Source organism: Scleropages formosus, chromosome 14 (assembly GCF_900964775.1).
Source record: "Scleropages formosus chromosome 14, fSclFor1.1, whole genome shotgun sequence".
NCBI classification, from domain to species: domain Eukaryota; kingdom Metazoa; phylum Chordata; class Actinopteri; order Osteoglossiformes; family Osteoglossidae; genus Scleropages; species Scleropages formosus.
The window spans coordinates 13,214,489-13,235,464 of NC_041819.1; the positions used below are offsets into that span (position 1 = coordinate 13,214,489).

Below are 20,976 nucleotides of genomic sequence, written 5' to 3' on the forward strand. Positions count from 1 at the left end.
AAATCTAATATTTGAGTAAGAAATTTCAGTTGAACTCTCTTGTATCTTTAATAATTATGTATACCAAGATTCACCTTTAGATAATGTCATTCTCAAAAGATTATTAAAATCTTGCAACAACACCAGACATTAATTGGTATAAACAGTGCAGGTACCAGACCCATCATATTTTATACGGAAGTTTCTCAAAATTGAAGTGGATATGTTGTAAAATACTTAGTTAAGCAAGTTTTATATACAACTCATATACCATCATGTATATTGAATAACCCAAAACTTCCCCAAAAAGGTCATTTCAATCAAAAACTGTGTAAAGTTAGAGCAGTAGGTATTTTTGATAACCCATTTTAATAAGTTGTTGGTTTATAGACTTTTTTAATGTTTAAGAGAAACAAGATATGAAAAATGTGCTGATTTCAGTTCAACTACAGGAATTTGGCTGAATTGACCCTCTGTTACACCCGCAAGAACAGTAAGTACATTTATTTATTAATCGTGCTAGTGGATGTTGTACAATCCATTATGTATTTTGGTAAGCGTTTGTATGTAATGAAGTATAATTTGTATTTATAGAGAATTCTCACGCATTACATGCAAGTCACTCATTCAAACCACAGATTCATCCCCCTAATTAATCTCTACACAATTCTGACTGTGGTAAGAATTTCTTTGTAGTTTGAGCAATGTATTTTAGACAGTCATCTGTACTCAACATTTGGTCTCCAAATCATTACAGTATCTATTTCTGTGGACAGGATTTATGGTTCACGTTCAGAAGTATGGAAAGTGTAAACCTAGTGTACATACTGTATACCACCATGGGCGGAGTTAATAAATGTCAGGGACGGCCCGCCCCCAAAAGACAAGGCAGGCACATGATAAAATTAACATTAAGTCAAAGGCAACAGTATAAAATGCAATTAACAACAGGGGGTTCCAGACTCTCAACGCACTGAAAATAACAAATTAATAATTTGTCATGAGTTGTGGTTTAATATTGACCAAGGAGCAGATGCTAATACTTCATAGTCCAAAATCTTGTAATGCCTCCATTGCATCCGCTGGGTGGTGGGGTGAGGTATTTGGGCATACAGACTATCAGAAAACCGTGTTTATTCCCAGGGTCTTGAAACCACTTAAAATCTTACCTAGATCACAGAGCATAGCGTTTATCTATGTTCACTTGAGCATTATTTTAGTTTTGGAATCATAATTGAGCCATCATACCATGATTTGAAATGCCAATTTCTTCTGTCTGCTGAGTTAGTTCCACAGGACCACAGTATACCCCATTCTACCCACATGGAGACATGTTAAAGTAAAGTATGCTGCACGTCAGACAAGCCCCATTCTATGAACAGTCAAACATGAAATCTCATTTAACAGCAGTCTTTAGCAATGTACTCCTGAAAGCAAACTGGGGCATTAATTTCCATGTGTGCCCCCTAATCCGAGATAATTTCAGAAACGAAAAATCATACGATGCAAAAATGTGTTGTCGGCAAGCAAGTAGACCGAAGCCATCGGAAAAATATGTCAAAGCTTGTCGTGTTTTTCAATAGCGTATGCTTTGTCTGGAGTGTCATCTATTATTGCTCTCTCAGTCCCAACGTGAAAGGTGCAACGTGTGAACAATGTAGTCTTACTTCAGAGAAATTTGATTTTATACCCTTTCTGAACATATGTGACCAATTTTTCTGCACATGTTGATAGATTCACAAATAAGTTTTAAATAACTGTACACATATACTGTGACAATGGATATTTACTCTGCACTTTGGAATGCGATGTCGTTTTTTTCTTAAAGTTATGAGTACTTGACAAGCTGATGTTAAGCATAACTATTAAAGTCAAGCTTTAGGCACAATATTGCATCTGGCTCAGCAGCCTTTAAATTGGCTAAACATGATATTTCAAATTAAATTTTAATATAATTGAAATAACAGTTTCAGCTATATCTAGATTCAAAAAATATGTACACTAAATGTCTTAACGTGCTCTTTTCTTCAAGTAACCTATTTTGTGTTCAAAAAAGACAAAACTGTTATAAAAACTTATATTCAATGCACCGACACATGCCAATTTCAGACCTGATTGCCAGTCAGTCCTATTTATGTAGGTCATGCAATGGAAATAAACTTTCAAACATGCATGTCTTTCCCAGAAGGTGCATGTAAGGAGCCCTGCTTTGCTGGCAGTGTTGCACCTGGAATATGTACAGAAAGAAGAAAAAAAACATATGTACATACTGTTTTTACATTTCAGTAGTGAACCATCAAGTAGAAATCTGAAAATAAAAGAACTACACTATTTCTTGCATATGACAGTACAATAGCTTCCTGTACCCTGAGTCAAACTGACGGGGATTTTAGCTTGCGATGGAGAAGGATGGATGGAAAGACCAACGGGCAGACAGGAAAGTCCTACTTTCGTGGAAGACCAGGGTCCGAGACCGGCCTGTGAAGCGCCAGTATTCCAGTGCTGAGTGACGGGTCGGACAGGGGGGGCTGTCGGACTGGAAGCTGGAGTGATTTGGACCTCTGCTGTTCGAGGGGACACATTTGGTTCTGCGTGTTTCTGTGGTCCAAAGCCACAGCCCGTTCCAGCAGGGCTGACAGGTTCTGTTCTGATGCCATGTCCCCATGGGCCAACTTTAAGAAGGATTCTTTGGATTCATCTTGGGACTTCTCAAGATCCAAGAGTTCTGGACTCTACAAAACATAGGAAATTATTGCTTGTATTAATTATTTACTTAGAAAAAAAGAGATCAACTCAATTAACTTCACATTATCATGTGGTAGCGTACTGTTAAGTCCCACTCCTTCTGTAGTACCCTTGACAAATGACTTACCCTGAGTTGATGCACAAAAAATTGCAAGTATCTTAATACACAAAGCACACATTGCAAGTCACTTTGGATTAAGTCTCACATAAGTGAATGAAGAATAATTATTTTTTGTGGGGCACAATTTCTACGGGGAGTCACAAATATTAAAATACAGAGGCACTCAGGTATTATCAATAAATAGTAACAAATAAGATGTACATTTAAAAAACAGTGTGAAACAAAGCAAAGCACAACTTGCGTTTACGGTTAGTTCTGAACTGTTACATGTATTTTTTGGAACCATTATTCTGTCGCAATGTAACACACGCAAGTGGCTTACGTACCTGCGATGAGAGAGGGATGAAATTATGTCGAGGGCTGATGGCAGAAACGGGCTGAACCATAACAGCAGGTCTCTGGTACTCTGGGATGGCCGTCACGGTGCTGTAGGCTGGGGGTCCGGAAGCAGACTGTCTCTGTAGAAGCTGCAGGATGCTCTGGATGTCTGATGTCATCTGAGATTCCAGCCTGTTTGTCCAGAAACGGGGAAAAAAAAATTAAAAAAATTACTGATAATCTTGCTAAAGGGGCATGTAAATATGAAATGGGTCAATACAATTTACAAATTAGTGTTACACTATTAGGAAAAAGCTGCATCAATTGCTGCCTGCTTATACATTGAAAGTAGACTGAACAAGATCGTCCATCGGAATGGTACATGCAACCTACTACATCACCAGCAGAACCTATCCATGAGGGGAAAAAAACATTAAATGACAGCAAGTATGACTTAAAAAACAGAAATGCTTAACCGGACAGTAGACTTATCCACAAGTCACTGCAGTTTTCACTGGAAGCACCAGAGGGAGCCTGGATTTGTAATAATTCTAAATAACATTCTATCTTAAAACCCATTTCCAGCACTGAGAAAAGAACAAAGTACTACGGTCTTGAAAACATCTGCAAAAAAGAATTTTTTTTTTTTTTTTTTTTTTTTTTTTAAACTGAAAAGTAAATCCGTAAGCCCTTAATCCCTAAATACAAAAAATGCTAATAAAATTAAAGTATGTCTGCTGGCATCAACAGCAGTATCTCTACTGGAATCCATTACAAACCAGATCATTTAATTGTGCATCTGCATCTGCAAACAAATAATCATGAACATTTATCTAAACCAGCAGAAATGTGTGAGTGAACAACTAACAAGTCGTTGGCATCTACATTTTAAAAACATATTTTTTGCATTTATTTTTATATAGACCTATCCCTCACATAACATGGTTTATTTGTTCTGTAAAAACAGCCCATTTGGCAAATTTCTGCTGTAAGGAAATCAAATTACTTTTGCTTCTTTTTTCTTTCTACAGTGTTAGAAATAGGACTCAGTGAAATACAAAACACTTGCTGCTTCACACCCTTATAGGGCCAACTTTCTGCTTACTCTTTATAAAATATGGAGTTAATTGATACCACGAATCACTGAAATAATCTGATTTTCAGGAAACAATTTCCACAGGGTGACGTATTAGTTTCCGTACCACCGCACTTGATATACATAAACCTATAGCAGTTGTAGTTACTACAAATTGGATACTAAACAAAATACGCACGAATTTCACAGTTATTTCACCTTTTTTAAACCGTTCTATTGCATCACTTTTTATACACAATGCAAATGACCTGTGATAATTGAGGGCAAGAATATGGCATCATTAGCTGTAACATGTGAATGATTATTACATACGTACATAATATATAAGTAGACTTTATGGTCAGTTTTCAAGTCAGAAAAACACCTGCATATTTTCATGCTGTGTTTCTCAAACTAGAAATCGCCAAAGTATTTTCACAATTCATTGCTCTGGCTTAGTCAACACGATTCACCCAGCGCTACAAATTGCTTGTTATTCATCCAGCTGCATATTATTTTTGCTATATCACCGTTTTCTCCCAGTTTAGCCATAGCCAATTACCCAGTTTTTATGTCTCCCCATCAAAGCACAAACCTCACAACGGATGGGGCCAAACAGAGGTACATACACACATTGCAGTGTGAGCGCTGTGAGCCACACGTTCCATTTCACTGAGGATTCATAAAAAGAAGAGAGCAGGCTGACTTCGATGATGAGCTGGGTCTCGAACCCTGGTCCCCACCGCTGAGCAAATAGGAACTGCCCCTCTGAGGACCTTACAGAGCACAGCACACACAGCAGTGGCATACAAACAACTGGCATGAATAACCACAATGATACAACAGGGAACTAAATTCCTAATGTCAACACAGGGAAAAACAAAAAAAAAAAAAAACACTCTAGCAGTTCGAGGCCAAGTGGATGCTCATTCCTCATGGGCATAACAGCAGCAAATTTCGTAGTTAAAGGCATAGACTTACAATGTCTAAAATTACCCCATTTAACATGGGGTTTACATTTAAATAATGCAAGTTCCACTGGACATAAGCATCTTGGGTAATAATTAACAAACCCACCAAGTTAATGAATAACAATAACACAAACATTACACAGTCATGAAAAATGGAAACATTTGTTACCCACTTCTGGAGTGGTCTGGTGGTTGGCAGGACTCCCAACATCTGGTTGGAAGGTCATACATTTAATTATGTGCTGTTACTTTATATATGAACACAGAGTGTATATATGGTACATTTACCTATAATGTCACACTCAATGACATGAAATATCTGGGAAGACAGACAGAACAAAACAAAAATAAATCAGATTTTTTTATTGTTGTGCAAAGCTAGCATGGTGTGTGTGTGTGTGTGTGTGTGTGTGTGTGTGCGCGCGCAGTAGCAATTATGTTTTTATTGTGTTTGTCAGCGAAAAAGGTTGTGTAAAGACGTGTACGAAAAAAGTGCCCATTATTAATTTGTTTCAGATATCATCTTTGCTGCTTTTTCCTTCATAAATTAGAATGTAAGTGAAAATCACTGGCGCTCGATTGCTGTGAAGACTGCGACCGTCAGCGGGTGTCACACAGCTGTCCTGACAGCCTGCTAAAGCAATCAGTCATAAAAAAAAAATCTCGAGAAACTGCAAGCACGGGCTACAGTGTGAGCGGGCAACACTATACGCTGTCACTTATTTCATCCACGAGTTGTGTGTATTTTTTTTTTCCCCGTCTTTCTATTTCTGGCCTCCTCAAACAACAGTATGAGCGAGAGGAGGAGGCTGAACAGGCACATCAAGCACATGTAGCCTGCAGACGATGCTGGAACCACTGAGAGTGGAGGTTAGAGAGAGTACAATGGGAAATGTGCCTCTGAAATATGGAGGTAGGGGGCTCTATGAATGCACCCCCTACCCCCAGGACCGCATCAGCTTATTCCTAAAATCGTCTCGGCTAAAAATACCAGCTCCCTCTGGGCCCTTGATCGGCTCTGAAATGGAGTGCTATTACTCCTGCACTCACTCACTCACACACTTTCAGAACCGCTCGTCTCATACGGGGTCACGGGGAACCGGAGCCTACCCGGCAACACAGGGCGTAAGGCCGGAGGGGGAAGGGGACACACCCAGGACGGGACGCCAGTCCGCCGCAAGGCACCCCAAGCGGGACTCGAACCCCAGACCCACTGGAGAGCAGGACTGTGGTCCAACCCACTGCGCCACCGCACCCCCTATAGAATACATATATACATATGTATATATATATGTATTCTACACATATAGATATATATATAATAGATCATCACATGCAAGCTGAAAAAAGATGATTTCCTTTGTGACACGGTCGTGAATATGACACCAAACCGAAAACAGACTCCACTGTGAGATAACACTACACAGCTGTGTTTCAGACAATACCGTGCTCCAGCTGGATCTTTTGATGAAAAACAGCAGCACGTTGTTTCCGCACTTTGAAATGCGTGCTCTTATAATGCATTGTGACAGAGCCTCCAAAGCCATCAGCTTGAAAAGAAACGTTCAGTACCTGTCGTCGCCTAGAGTGCCACAGCTAGACGTGTTTACTGCCTTCCATACAGTACCACAGAAAGGAGAGCTTTATCAAGGATTTTGACGCGGCTGTTCGTCTTCGGTGTGGATATCCTTCCCTTTATCGTCCTGTTACCGTAATTGTTCCTATGAATGAAGAGTCTGCATTTGATGTCCACATTTACAAGCTGCCTCAGCAGACTTGAGCCTGAGCTGTAACGCTCACCTTTCTTCCGATTCTACTCTTTCAGCGGTAGGGTTTGGGTTAGACCTGCAAGCCTAGCGGGGTTCAAGCCACTCGAACAGGTCGGGTGTGACAAAGCGGTCGCGAGGAGTGTCTGACGGTCACCTGTTCAGGTGTTCCTGCAGCAGGTCCAGCCGATGCTCCACCTCGGCGTAGGTGATCTCGCTGTCTGCGTCGATGATGCCCTGCATGTCCGGCAACTGCGCTGACTCACCGAGCTGCTCCCTGGGCTTCTGCAAAGCCCCCTGCTCACCACGCAGATCTGCTAGAAGAGGAGGAAGACGATACAAGCAAACGGTCATCATTACAAACAGACTGGCCATTATTAATCATTCAAACCGCGGCGCACAAAAATAGAGCACCATTAATCTCCTCTGGGCAGCTTTATTTCGGTCTGTTGTCGGTAATTCATTAACTCTGTGTCACTGAGCTGGTAATCTCAGTGGTGCAGCATGTGACCGGTGCACCGAGGCCAGCTGGGGAATATCTGTGACAGACACCTGCGGAAACGAGCGGGAGGCCCACGCTGCTGATGCCTGAGCGCACGGCTCATTTCTAATGTGACGCAGGAAGCCCGGTTTGAGCCAGGGGGAGGCGCCGCCGTGGTACGGTACGGTACGGGACGGGGCTCCGCTTCATAGACAGCTCCCCAATGCCAGTCCTGTGCCATAGCCCCCTGCTTGAAGACCAGCCGTCTCCGGTCAAGAGGAAACCGAGCCCGATCAAGAACAATATATGTGTCAGACCTGCGTCAAACAGGGAACTGGCACACAGTTTTCCTCGTTTTTTTAAGTATTTTGTTTCTGTTTTGCTTGTTATGTTCGTTACGCTTCCACAGGCTACATCCCTATTTTTTGCGGAAACCGCTAAGCCACCTTCCCCTTTTGTCCAACCCTTGTGGCCACCTTCACCTCATAAAGTTACGCACTGTACCATCCTGAGTTCTGTATGCCTAGAAGTGCCTCTCAATAGGCATTTCCGGCCACTAAATAAAAAAGGTTAAAAAATTAACTAAAATAGTATAGCAGCATGCAGTAATAAAGTAATTAAATTAATAGCGCTCTAAAAGCACAAAAAAAAGGAGTGACCAGCTCTTGGCAGTTTGTTGGGACACCAACACCGCCTTTCTGCAACATGGCAGCACAGCATCACAGCATCCTCTAAATCTCCAATGCAGCTGCAATGAGAAAGGACTAAAGCAGGTTCAGTATGAACAGCCTAAGACGGACGAGGGTTCCGGATCCGGCACAACGAAAAACACCCATTTCACCCAGGAAGTCATCTCAGGACGGGCCTTCGATGGTGGCATTAACGTCTAAGATGACGGAGAAGTGGGGCACGCTCCCTGAATCGCCAGTGCGTTCATTGCCAGCGGAAATGCGGTGGATTTTCCGAAAGCGTCTGACCGCACATAGCTTTAGTAGTGGATTCGCCACAGGTCTGACTGACATGACTCGTGTGCAGTTTGTGCCACTGGGGTGCTTTTCCTCTTCTTACTTAAGGGCATCTTCTTATTCAACGCTCCTGTCAATACAGTCCAGAAATTCCACGATGGCTTGAGTAACACGTTTTTGTGTTGGCTTGGTTAAAATTCTATTTTTTGTGCTACTGTAATAAGCCAGATGTCTGGGGGTGTTTACAACAATAAGCTTTCCTATTTTCCCTTGCAGAGATTGCCTAATTTCCCACAGGAGGCTGTAAGGGGGGACCAACTGTGTTGCAGGAGGCCTGTAGCTTACTTTAGCTTTACATCTCATTTCATATCAACACCCTAATCACCAAGAGGAAAATTCGCACCTTCCACAAGATGTCTTATGATGTGAGACTCTGTGCTTGACTGAAATACAACCCCCCCACAAGCCCACACCCACATTCAACCAGATTTTGTTTGTAATTCAGATCCACAGGGGCTTTGTTACCTTGGTAAGTCTGACTCCTGTCTGGACATTCTCTCAACTGGGTACCGCACTTGAGTCCAAGGATGCTGTCACGCACTGAGAGGTGACCCCGGATCCCAGCCCCCTGCCCAGGGGACTGCTCCTCCACAGACTCCTTTCTGTTCTCTGATGGCCGCCTGGAGGAGCAATGTGCCGGCTTCTCTTTGGCCACGTTGCCTTCTGCCTCTTTATCCCCCCCTGTGGAACGATAATGATTGTGAGGAACACACTGTTCGCTCCCACGGGATCTCCAGCGTCCTCAGGGTTCATCGGTCTCACAAAACACGCAATGAAAGACAAAATGAGCTTAGCGAGGGCTGCTGTTGTTGAGCCAGGACAGGGGAACGCAGACCAATTTGTGCTCCATAGACTTTCTGACCAGAAATGGCTAATGCAGCACAGCAGGGATTTGATCCTGGGACTCTGTGTAAGGCATTAACCATAATACTCATTCACCACTTAGCACAGTTTATAGTCTGTTTCAGTAGGATTTTTTTTTTTTTTTATACCAGGTTAAATCAACATAAATTATAACACCTACAACAAATCACTACTCTTTTAACCATTATTTAACTCACACTGGGTTTATAAACTAAGCTTCTTACCATTATTCAAGCTTTTTTACAACTTGGTATTTTTTAACTATATTCATTCAGGGTAAGCAACTTGCTCAAGAGTATTTGAACCACCATCCTTTAATTACAAGGTAACAGTTCTAACCACTATGTCTCACACTGTCCTATAAATGCAAACTTCTACAGCAAAACAAAGCCATACTGTATGCTGAATTTGTATGCAACACCTAGCAGTCCTGCAAAACCACCAAATAATCGAAAAGTGTATGATCGTACAAAAAAAGTTTAGAAAACAGAATTTTTCCCATTTTAAACTATACATGGAAATGAGAGCATGATAGAAAAAAAAAAAAAGAAACTTACCATATGATGATTTTCGCTTGAAGGAGATTTTTCTTTTACATTTGATATCCTCTCCATCTGAATCACTTAGCTGAGAATAAGTTGTCTGTATCAGGTTCGAGAAAAACAGTGTCGTTATATAAGATATGACACTGTTTATTTCTTAATGTCTGTACAACAAACTGCGCTACTGCTTCTGCATCTGTCTATCCACTTATCCATTTTTCCACCCATATCTATATTTTCAAAAACGACTTATTCTAACTGGGGTTGATACCTTGGAAATTTGTAGTGAAACCAGGAGCACCAAAAGCAAACACTGGAAAAACACACAGATTTTACACAGATCTGAACTTGTAATCGAAAAACTACAAGAGAAAAGTACTCTCGCGGAAATGCTGAACATATTCATATAAGACAGCACCTCCTGAAACTTTTCTGTCTCTTCTAATGTGGAAATGATGCACAGCAGATAATCTAAAATATGGATAAGGTACCTTTGCAGTCTCATCTCTCAAGTTAAAGGTGAGTTCTAGGTTGGTTAAGAAGTGGTCAGCAAATTCTGGATACATGTCAAGAACTTCCAGGAGATCTTCCCGCTGGATTGTATGCAGGTCACAGTAACAAAGTGCCCTCACATCAGCGTTGGACTTCCCTGGCTTGGCATACAGGTGGATCATTTCCCCAAAGATGTCATTCTTTCCTGGAAGAGAAGGGGACTCATCAAGCGGAGAGGCATCGCTATGCCCATTATAGGCAGATGCATGTCTCTCTTTTCATCTTTTATTTAAAGAGAATCATCATAGGAAGATCACAGTACTTCAATGCAAGAAAAAACAAGTATGTGTTTGACATTGTTATTCTTTTTGCTTCAAGAAAAATTACCTACAACATAACAGTGCAGCACACATGGCCACGGTGGTACAAAGAGGGATGGAACAGGTACCCAAAACAAACCTGAACTCCATCACCTCATTACTGCTCTCCTGCTTAAACTCTCCTCCCAGTAAGACAAAGATCCAGCACCCAAAGCCTGTGAGCCTGCCCAAAGTGCCTGTGTGCTACTATATGTTACCATTTTGTTTACCAAAGCCTTTTACTGTCATGCCCCAGCCATCTGCAATCAAGAAGCCCAATTTTGTACAGCTCCAAAGTCACCAGTAATCTTGTGCGTTTCTGCACCTCACCTCGAGATCCCTCCCCCCTTCCTGTTTGGTAGAACTAGGAGCTTGTTACAAATAGGTATGACTATGATACTGATAAATAAATAATGCTGTGTAAAATCACAGACCACGAAATTCTATAAATTAGGCCAGTTGTCTATAGTCTTGTGAAGCTTCCTATAGAATTGTCTGAAGGGCATCTTAACCATCTAAAGGGCCTGTTACACTGATGCCAGATCCGTGTAAATGTCAGGTCCTGGTTGGCATTTTCACTTGAATGTGATGCGAAAGGTCATGCTGTTATGTGACTTGAGAGTGACCTATATGGCAGGAGCACAGCTGGCTTTCCCCTCTGGTGTGGACCCACACATCTGGTGTAGTGCCCAGCAACATGGCAGATTCTGATGACCAACCTCATCTTAAACCTATCAATCCAACACACTCAGTGTGGTCCACGAAACTCAGAAAACCTCATACTGTCACATTGCAGATCAGTCCTACAAGTTGAGTATGGTTAATTGTAGATATCCTCAAGCTCAGTGTGGTCCAGTTTCCGCAAGTTCAGTACGGTCATATCAAAAGCACACGCTCTTGTTCATTGTGTTCCAGTACAGAGTGCCCCAACAAGTCTAGTTTAGGTCTGCATGGAGAATCTCAAGAAGTTGAATGTAGTCCAGTAGAAAAATACATTACAGTCTAAGGCCCAATATACAACACAGTTATTCAGAATGATGGTGGGGGTATTGCTTTCATGTCCTCTCTCCTTTTCTCTCCCTCATGTACGAAATGCCATTCATTTAGTTTCTAGACACACATTCACCTTCTCAGTGGACATCCCTGTTAAAATATGAACATTTCCCCACTTGCACAGGAACATTTTTCTTACCATTATTAGAGCGACAGCAGTTTTTGTAAATGATAGTGATTCTTGAAGAAGCTGGCTTCAGAAAGGATTTTCATCACAGTTCCCCATCACCAAGAAAACATACAAGATCAGCACTTTCTTGACTTTGTGGTATAATTTCCTTTTACAGCGCCACGTGCTGTTCTCAGGATTCACACCTTATGCCTGTCCTGATTATGCCAGCAGCCTGGCTGAAGACCATCTCTTGTATAAAAAAATGGGCCGTTTAAATAAGACTTACCCTGTTACACCTTTTCGACACTCACAGCGTGATACAGAGGGGATGGTCGCTTCCTAATTGTATTCAAGGGTTGTCAATGACACCACAGGAGAGTGGCTTTCTGACTCTGCCTTCACTATGTCAGAAGGGAATGGGAATTCGGTAAGAAAATAACTCAATAAGTCTACCCCCCCAACCCCTCTGCCTGCTTTGGCTCCTTTTCCATGAATTAAAAAACAAATCTTCAGAGCATTTTTAGATACAGCTATTACACTGTGTTCTTGAGAGATGCCAAGCCTTTCCACAAAAAAAAAAAGCTCTCTAATGAAAATGTCACACTCAGTGCCTTCTGATCCATAAACGCATTTCAAAGGCAGGACCTCAGGATTTCTGGGTGAGTGGGAGTTTGGCATCCTAGCAAAAATGTGAGCTGTCATATTTGTAACATGATTCAGCTCCACTTAGAGCCCATCGAATGATTCAGCCCATCAGACGGCGTACTCCACAATTTAAACATTTATTCAGGTAACACCATGACGGTTCCGGAAATAAACACGTTATAACAGAGGGAAGAGCAACACTGGAACATGTCACATTATCAACATACATCAACAACCCCCACCCACCCCGCCCCATCCCAGACCGCCAGAAGTGCTGTCGCACTGCATCACTGTTTGAACACTGTCACAGCTTTTCACTATGGAAGCCACAGTGTGTACCTGTTCTGGAGTCCGCGTCCGTCTCAACACATTAGCAAACATGGCCCTGAAAAGGCAGCTTCCCACAGGCTCTGGTGGAATTACTGCTCTTAGTCCAGCTTAAGTGAATGTGTATAAAATGGGTGAGACTACAATTCCTGCATCAGACGCTATACTTAATGGGAGCACCATCTTTACAATTTAAGATCTCAACATATAAGACAGTGCCTCGAATTTCATCCTGAAAGCATATTCAACAGAAGTGTTATATTCAAATAGATTAAACAGTGACATTAAGTTTCTGTTCAAAAAAGAAAAAAAAAAAGAAATATGTATGAGTTGTTGGACTGCACACATACACACACAATGTCTACAATTGCCTGTTCCGAGTGGGGTCGCAGCCAACCGGAGCCTAACCCGGCAAGACAGGGCACAGGGCTGGAGGGGACACATTCCAGATGGGATGCCAGTCTGCGCAAGGTACCCCAAGTGGGACTCGAACCCCAGACCCACAACACAGTGGACATGGGCCAAACCCATTTTGTTGAAGTGCAGGTTGAGTTTTGTTTTTTTTTTTTTTTTTCTTTTTAAATAAAAATGGGCTTCAGTTCATTTAAATTTTATTTGGTAAAGCACCTTTTCCAGAAAGGCTCCCACCAAACTTTTTAAAATCCTGCAATGGTATAAGCCGAGTGGATAAAACCAGAATTAGCAAAAGCATCACAGACAAATATAAAACCAATTTATGGTTCAACTGAATTTAGATTTGAATTAGCAAAAAAAAAAAAAAAAAAAAAAGTAATACAGTCATTAAGTAATTTATGTTACCATTAAACTCGGGCACTTACCAAGTATCGCCACCACAATGTCATCCTTCAGGATCTCAATGGAGCCACGTGACAGGAAGTATAGTGCGGTGAGAACGTCCCCGCAGTGAACCAGTGTGTCGCCAGGCGGGGCATGAGTGGTCTTGAATCTCATGGCCAAGGCACGCAGGCAGCCCTTGGTAGCCCCTCGGAAGGCTTTGCAGTTTTGCAGCAGACTCCGGTTCAGGTGGAGGCAGATGTCTGCCTGCAGGCACTCCGGAAACCCTTTCAGAACCTACAGCGTGCACAGGACGCAGGCCAAGCGTGAGACAGCAGACCAATTGCAGAACAAATGAATGAAACCAGTTACCAATAAGACACAAATCACAGCTACCTGCTAATAATCATCTCATATGATTTTCACATTCAAGGTAAATTCTATATTGCCATCTGTGGTATTCAGGAAATGCTTTACAGTGCTTTGCCTTTGCAATTGTATTTACGCATTTTGCATGTGACTTTATTCATGCTTTGTGAAGTAGAATAGGAAGCTAAGTACTGGCTAAATATAGAAAAGCCATTGGATGGTATGGCCTGTCAATGTCTATTACAGGAATCTGTGCACAGTTCACAGTATTTTTGCCATACTGCATGCTTTAAGAACAAAACTTACCTCTGTGTGGACCAAATTTAAGATAATCTAATGTAGCCAAATGAGTAAACTGAGAGACATAACCAGGTTATCCATTTATATTTCATGCAAACCTAAGCATATTGCAATATATACACACTGCAGGTGGTAAGAAACAACACCCCCTGCACACAGAGCTATTACTCAATATGAAATTATAAGCGCACTGTACATTGCTGTGGAATATCATGCCAAGAACTTATTTATACCTAACAAACTTTACTGGGGTAAGAGCTTATCTGAAAAATAAACAACTATAATGCTGCAAAACTGCCTCTTACATTAGAACTACAGTATGGGTACATACAGTGCTGCTTGAAAGTATGTGAACCATGTAGGGATGGTCATTATTCTTGTATAAAAAATTAAAATAAGCATATAAACTCTAAATCTTAAATCTTAAATGTATCAAATGAATGAATGACTGTGATTTACGCACTTGATTGTACTTCCCTTCTTGGTTCAACCAGTGCAATTTGGGGTTCACTTATTTTTGCACCTGCTCTACTGCCGTGTTTCTACTACACACATGATTTCCTCTAAATCAACGTATGGAATTGGTCATCACACATGGGTCATTCTCATTAAATAACCATTTTGTGGCCAAACTAAGGGACACAAGGGGTTGAAATGCTTTCACACAGCACTGTAAATTGTGGAAAATTGTGTCATAGTTCATTTGTCGTACATATATATTTGGTAACTGCAGTAATGAAACATGCAATATGTACTTTACAATGAAGCCCCGGTAAATATTAAGACACTAAACAGCGTCTGGAAGTCCTAAAATCACCTGGATTCATCTAGCCTGTGACATAACAGATACAAAAATAATCGTATCTCTGGATATATGATTCTACTCAAACACAACCTTGTGCAACCATATGCAAATCAGTGTGAGACATATGCAGAGTGCTGTCTGCTTCCAGCTCTCTGCTAATTAAACCCTGGCATGTGACAGTCTGCTGTTCTGCACAGACACATGGAGAAATAGATTAGTTAGATTGCCTGGCAGCTAAACAGCTTCACCACTTCTCACATTCCTGCATTGGCAATTTTTAAATGAAAATATTAATAAGAACTATAAGAATAAATATGGGTCTAAACAAAAGCATGACAGTTTGGTCAAGCTGATTGTTGCTCTGCATCTTGCATTTCACCTCTAATAAATGAAGACTTTTAGAAAGGTAAAAGGATCCCACAAGCAATGGACTCTTAAATAAAATTATCAGAATTATTTTTAGATAAATACCTCCTGCTCTTACCAGATTGGTGACGTCATTCCATTTGTTGTGAAACAGACATGGAAAAGACAAGTGTGTCATAAGTCAAATGAATAAATATCACACAGAAATATGCTTGCAATCACAAGCTTCACACATAAAATTCACATATTTATGGCAATGAGGACAAAATGAGGACAAAGAATATACCCCTGATGTGAAGAGTTGTTATTCTTTCTTTACGCTTGTTTAAAAATAACTGTAAATTCATTGTGGAGATTATTTAGTACAAAAGAGGAACAAATGAAATCAGAGTTTTTATAATGCTTTACAGGGCTCTTGTTGCCTGAAGAATTCACATAGACAGTGACTAGATTGGCAGAGTCACGCACCATGTTCATGTCGATGCCATTGGTGTAGGTCCAGGCATGCTGGAAGTATTCCTCGAGCCGCTGGCGTAAGGGGTTGGGGATCTGGTGGAAGCGGATGAACTCTTTCACGCGGAGCATCTGCAAGTGGTACCTGGCCGTGCCCGAGTAGAGGCGCTGGATGATGGCGGACACATTGCCGAAGATGCTAGCGTACATGAGAGCTGCAGGCCAAAGGAATTCAGGATTACAGTCTCTATATCATTCCTAGCTTTGTAGCGAACGACAACCAGATGAACATCGAATTTATGCAACAAAAGAAGGATACGATTCAAACAAAAACAGCAGAAATTGTTAGTTGACTAATGACACACTGCTCTAGGTCAACACAATGAATCTGCACAATAGAATTAAAGTACAATTTCAACAAGTCAGACTCACAGCCGATCAGCATGACACATATGGAGAAGACTTTCTCGGAGTTGGTATTGGGGGAGACGTTCCCGAAGCCCACGCTCGTGAGGCTGCTGAAGGTGAAGTAAAGCGCCGTGACGTACTTGTCCTTGATAGATGGGCCGGAGTTGGGGTCACTGTAGTTGTACCTCTTCCCAATGGACACACCCAAGTTGTCGAGCCAACCAATCTTGTGCTCCAGGTAGGGCTTCTCCACGTTGCCGATGGCATACCATATGCATGCCAGCCAGTGGGCGATCAGGGCGAAGATGCACATAAGCAGCATGAGGACAGCAGCGCCGTACTCAGAGTAACGGTCCAGCTTTCGCGCCACTCGCACTAAACGCAAGAGCCGTGCCGTCTTCAGCAGCCCGATCAGAGTCGTGGTCTAAGGGCACAAAAATCAGAAGGACATAGCCACTGGCACATGCAGAACTTACTATCTTGCAGAACCAGTCAATTAATGGTATCTTATGATTAGTCTAGGTCCAGATTAGCAAATGTCAACCAGCTGAGGTAATACATTATATAATTGAGGCTGCAGAGTTTGTAAACACAAAAAGACAGAAGACTCAGTAAGCTTATGGTTTGTACTAAAAATTGTGAAAGCAACAGAGGTTTAATTTTAATCACACAATATGCAGACTGCATGTAAAGCTGTCCGTCCGTGACCTACTACAGAAACCCTGCATAGGACCCCTTGTTAATCTCTTGGCATCACGTGGCTTGCACAGATTGCTGCCTAATTGTTCAATGTGGAGATAAATGTAAGAGGTCGCTCACTCACGCTCCAAGGTGTGTGCACGGTTTATGACACCCAGACAGCACACAATGCTATCGACGGCACAGCAGCCCACCGATCACACTAATGGTCAAATCCGCAGATACACCCACACCGTGTGCCGTGAAAGAGCAGATACGGGAAACTGTCTTGTGGAAGCCTGCTTGTCCTGATAATCAGCTCCTGCTGCTTGTTATAAGTCTTATCGATGACGACTGACTGAAGAGCAAACAGACACAAGTCTTTACACAACTGTACGGTAAGATGGAAGCTGTTGTTTGAAACATGACATATTACAACTATTCTCCCTGGTTAGATGACTGGAAAGCACTGCTAGAAAACATCGTTGTGAAGAAATAGACCAGCGTATCCTTTTTTTTCCTACAGTGCTTCAATGATTATCATCTTTTGTTTCTGTTGTGGGCCTCATAATGGTGCAGTGGGACTATGGATGCATTACAGCATCAGGACTGTGCAGCGGGGTGTAGGTTTGATACCTGCTTCATTCTGTGCAGCGTTATCATCTTTTCTCTGTTCTTGTGTGTGTTGCTTCCATGGTCCAAAGACGTGTTTCAGGTTGATAGCCAGTAGGGCGTGACTGTGTAAGTGTGGCTACGCTGCAGTTGACTGTTGCCCCATGTAGTGTGCACACTGTCTAGCCTACAAACTGTTGTTTCTCAGTCCACATTTAAAAAGGGTCTTAAAACTCACCTTTTGAAGACTCATTTGAACACATGATTCTTCGCCCATAATCTCTTAAATTCATATAAGGTGTAAGTGTTCTTGCACTATAACTTTAAGACCATCCTCAGACAAAACCTTACACGGCTACTCCTGCAATGTAATGTAAATGTTTATCTGTATCTACAAAAAGAAAAAAAAAGAAAACCAGGAAGGTGATTTATTTACTTAGCAGATGCTTTTCTCCAAAGCAACTTACAATGGATACTATGTAGTGTTATCAGCCCACACACCTTATTCACACCAAGGTGACTTACACTGCTAGATACACTGGGTCACTAATCCATACATCAGTGGAACACGTACACTCTCTCTGTCATTCACACACTGTGGGGAACCTGAACAGCATGTCTTTGGGCTGTGAGAGGAAACCCACACAGACACGGGAGAACATGCAAACTCCACACAGACTGAGTGGGGATCAATCTCACGTTCTCTCACACCACCCAGGCACTGTGAGACAGCAGCACTACTCGCTATGCCACTGTGCTGCCGTTTTATGCAGCTACTCGTGTGATGAACATTGGTTCATATGGTGGAAAGAAACAAACTGTACTTCAGAATCATACGTCTGCATCTATGTTTCTTTCTCCTAATCTAATGCCCACATTGTATTTTCTACCAGATGCACGTTGTTTTGGAGAAAAGCATCTTCTAAATGGATAAATATAAATGAATGAATATAAATGTACAGCCCCTTACTTCCGAGACAAGCTCTGGACAACCACAGGCCTGCTGTGGCTAAACAGTTATTTATAAGTGATGTCTGTTATTGTAACAAACTCCACTTAATGAATCAGCAAGAGTAAAAAATGTTCTAGGCAGTTTAAAATTAGAGTATTTTAATATAGTGTTGTATGTGCTGTAAAGGTTGATTTGATGTATTAAAGCACAATTTGTCCACATGCTACATTACGTCAGTGTGTTTAAAATATATTTGATCAAGACCCAGAGTCTGAGATCCACCCAGGAATATACAAGGGAAGTGATCTTATTAGCAGAAAAAAAGGGTTTTAGTTTTCATCCCTTGTGAGAGTACAAAAGGACTTCAAATCTACAAGGCACACTTGCCACACTTTTAAAAGGGAGAGTGGATATTCTATATCCCGCACCTGTGTTGCATCTGTCTGTTCATTTATTCCTCTGATTTTTCCTTCTATTAATGTTTCACTCCAGAGACGAGGAAAACTGCTGCAGACATGAATCAAAAATTTATAAGAAGGAGACCAACAACAGCTCGAACAGCGGTGGGTACCTTACCTCTACGAGGCGCATGTTATACTCCGCAGAACTAGGCACAAGCATTATTACTGAAAGCCATTAAGTCTCTCCTGCATTATGATGTGTCAACAGCGAACGGGAAACAAGGCTGAAGTGGATCCTGTTCGTGCGGAACTATGCCAAACGAGCAATTCAGCCGCCCACACCATGTAAGCGCTACGAACAGAATCACTGGATCTCGCTCCTCATTTAAATGTAGCATTGATTGCCATTTGGTAAGCCATTAATCCACATGAATGGACACGAAAGCAGGCAACATTCAGGAAAACATAAAACACATTCAATTTAATACTGTAAGCCTTTTAGAGCCGCTTTAAGAAGCAGCCTAAGGCCATTAGCCTTAGCTTAGAGCTTAAAATATGTCTGGTATGAAAGAAGATGCTTGGTGGCATTTCAGACATTCGACTTATCAAGTGCCATTTTATGAGGAATCAGGAAGCTCTATCTGATGCTTACTTCATCCGACCCAGATCCAAAAATGAGCAGGTCAAAGGGGATGGCGGCGACCATATCAATGAGGAACCAGCCCTTGAAGTAGTGAATGGCGATCTTCCCCGGGTGGCTGACCACTTCCTCGTTCGCATTGACGTAAGTGGTGCGGAAGTTTATGAGGATGTCGATGATGAACATGATGTCCACGATGAGGTCCACCACGTTCAGCGGGCTGCAGGAGTACCCACACTCGCGCCTCTTCTGCTCCTCGCGGTCGTTGAGCAGGAAGGCAGCTGAGTATGGTGTGAAGATGGCCGTGTAGATGACAAGCAGGAGGATCAGCCAGTCCCACACAGCCTTGAACGGGCTGTAGTGCAGAATGGTGAACTTGTCGATGCGCGGCGTCTGCAGCTTATACTCAGGCAACACGTCTGCTCCCAACGACAGCACCTGAAACAAATATAGATTCTGAGTTGTCAGCTGATCCAGCTGTTCTGATTCAGATGAAACTCAGTTCTATAATTTTTCATGATTCAAGAGCACAGCTAGCCAATTAAAATAAAAAAAAATATAAATTAATAATAAAAAAAACACAATAACACAGCACAATAAATGTATGTTTTTTTTCTACATAAAACAGTCTAAAAGGTCATTTTGATGCTCTTGTTGGAAATAATGGTTCCATATAGAGTGGCACAGTGACAGAGTGAGTAGTGCACATTCCTTGCAGTGCCTGGGCTGTGGAATTGGACATAGGTTCTATCGTCACTCGGTCTGTGGAGTTTGCATGTTCATCATGTTCGCATTGGCCTTCTTCCACAGTCCGAACACGTGTTACCGGTGAATGTGTGTGTGGCTTCCCTGTAAGGTACTGACTTCCTGTCCAGGTTGTGCCTTGCGTAGCCTAGCACCTTATACTTCTCTAACAGGCTGTAGAGTACCATAATCCTACATTATGATGTGCGTTCATTGAGAGGGAAGGATTTACCTTACTCTTATTCTGTGCTTACAAAGGGTATAGAATAATTTTATGGGAAGTGTACATATAAACTGAAGAGTTCATTCTGCAAAATGGACGTGTCCAGTATAATATGAACACATGCTCTTCAGACATCAGCAGGTACACACACATATTTGAAAATGAAATATTCAATTCACAACAGGTCTCATTTTTTTTTTTTTCCCCCTTCTAAACATACACATAGGACAAGTTGGTTCATTAGCATGCACATAATCTGTAGCATAAATGGCTGGTTTCATACAGAGATTTTTTTTTATGCAGTTTCCAGTCTTCAAAGCAGTAATGCTAAAACAATAACGGACCACTTTCCTAG

At 41.8% G+C, this 20,976-nt stretch overlaps 1 protein-coding gene across 1 annotated transcript in view; it reads right to left on the bottom strand.

The window, feature by feature from the left end:
• Positions 1 to 2,003: 2,003 nt before the first annotated feature.
• LOC108919960 (potassium voltage-gated channel subfamily H member 7-like) overlaps positions 2,004 to 20,976 on the bottom strand; it is a 55,957-nt gene continuing 36,984 nt past the window's right edge. The window contains exons 7-16 of the mRNA XM_029258200.1: positions 19,667 to 20,092; positions 16,396 to 16,795; positions 15,979 to 16,178; positions 13,715 to 13,967; positions 10,379 to 10,584; positions 9,903 to 9,987; positions 8,947 to 9,162; positions 7,133 to 7,292; positions 3,172 to 3,355; positions 2,004 to 2,711 (exon numbers count right to left, since the gene is read on the bottom strand). Coding sequence (XP_029114033.1) covers positions 2,424 to 2,711; positions 3,172 to 3,355; positions 7,133 to 7,292; positions 8,947 to 9,162; positions 9,903 to 9,987; positions 10,379 to 10,584; positions 13,715 to 13,967; positions 15,979 to 16,178; positions 16,396 to 16,795; positions 19,667 to 20,092 — 2,418 coding nt within the window. The 3' untranslated portion in view covers positions 2,004 to 2,423. The remainder of the gene's footprint in view (positions 2,712 to 3,171; positions 3,356 to 7,132; positions 7,293 to 8,946; positions 9,163 to 9,902; positions 9,988 to 10,378; positions 10,585 to 13,714; positions 13,968 to 15,978; positions 16,179 to 16,395; positions 16,796 to 19,666; positions 20,093 to 20,976) is intronic.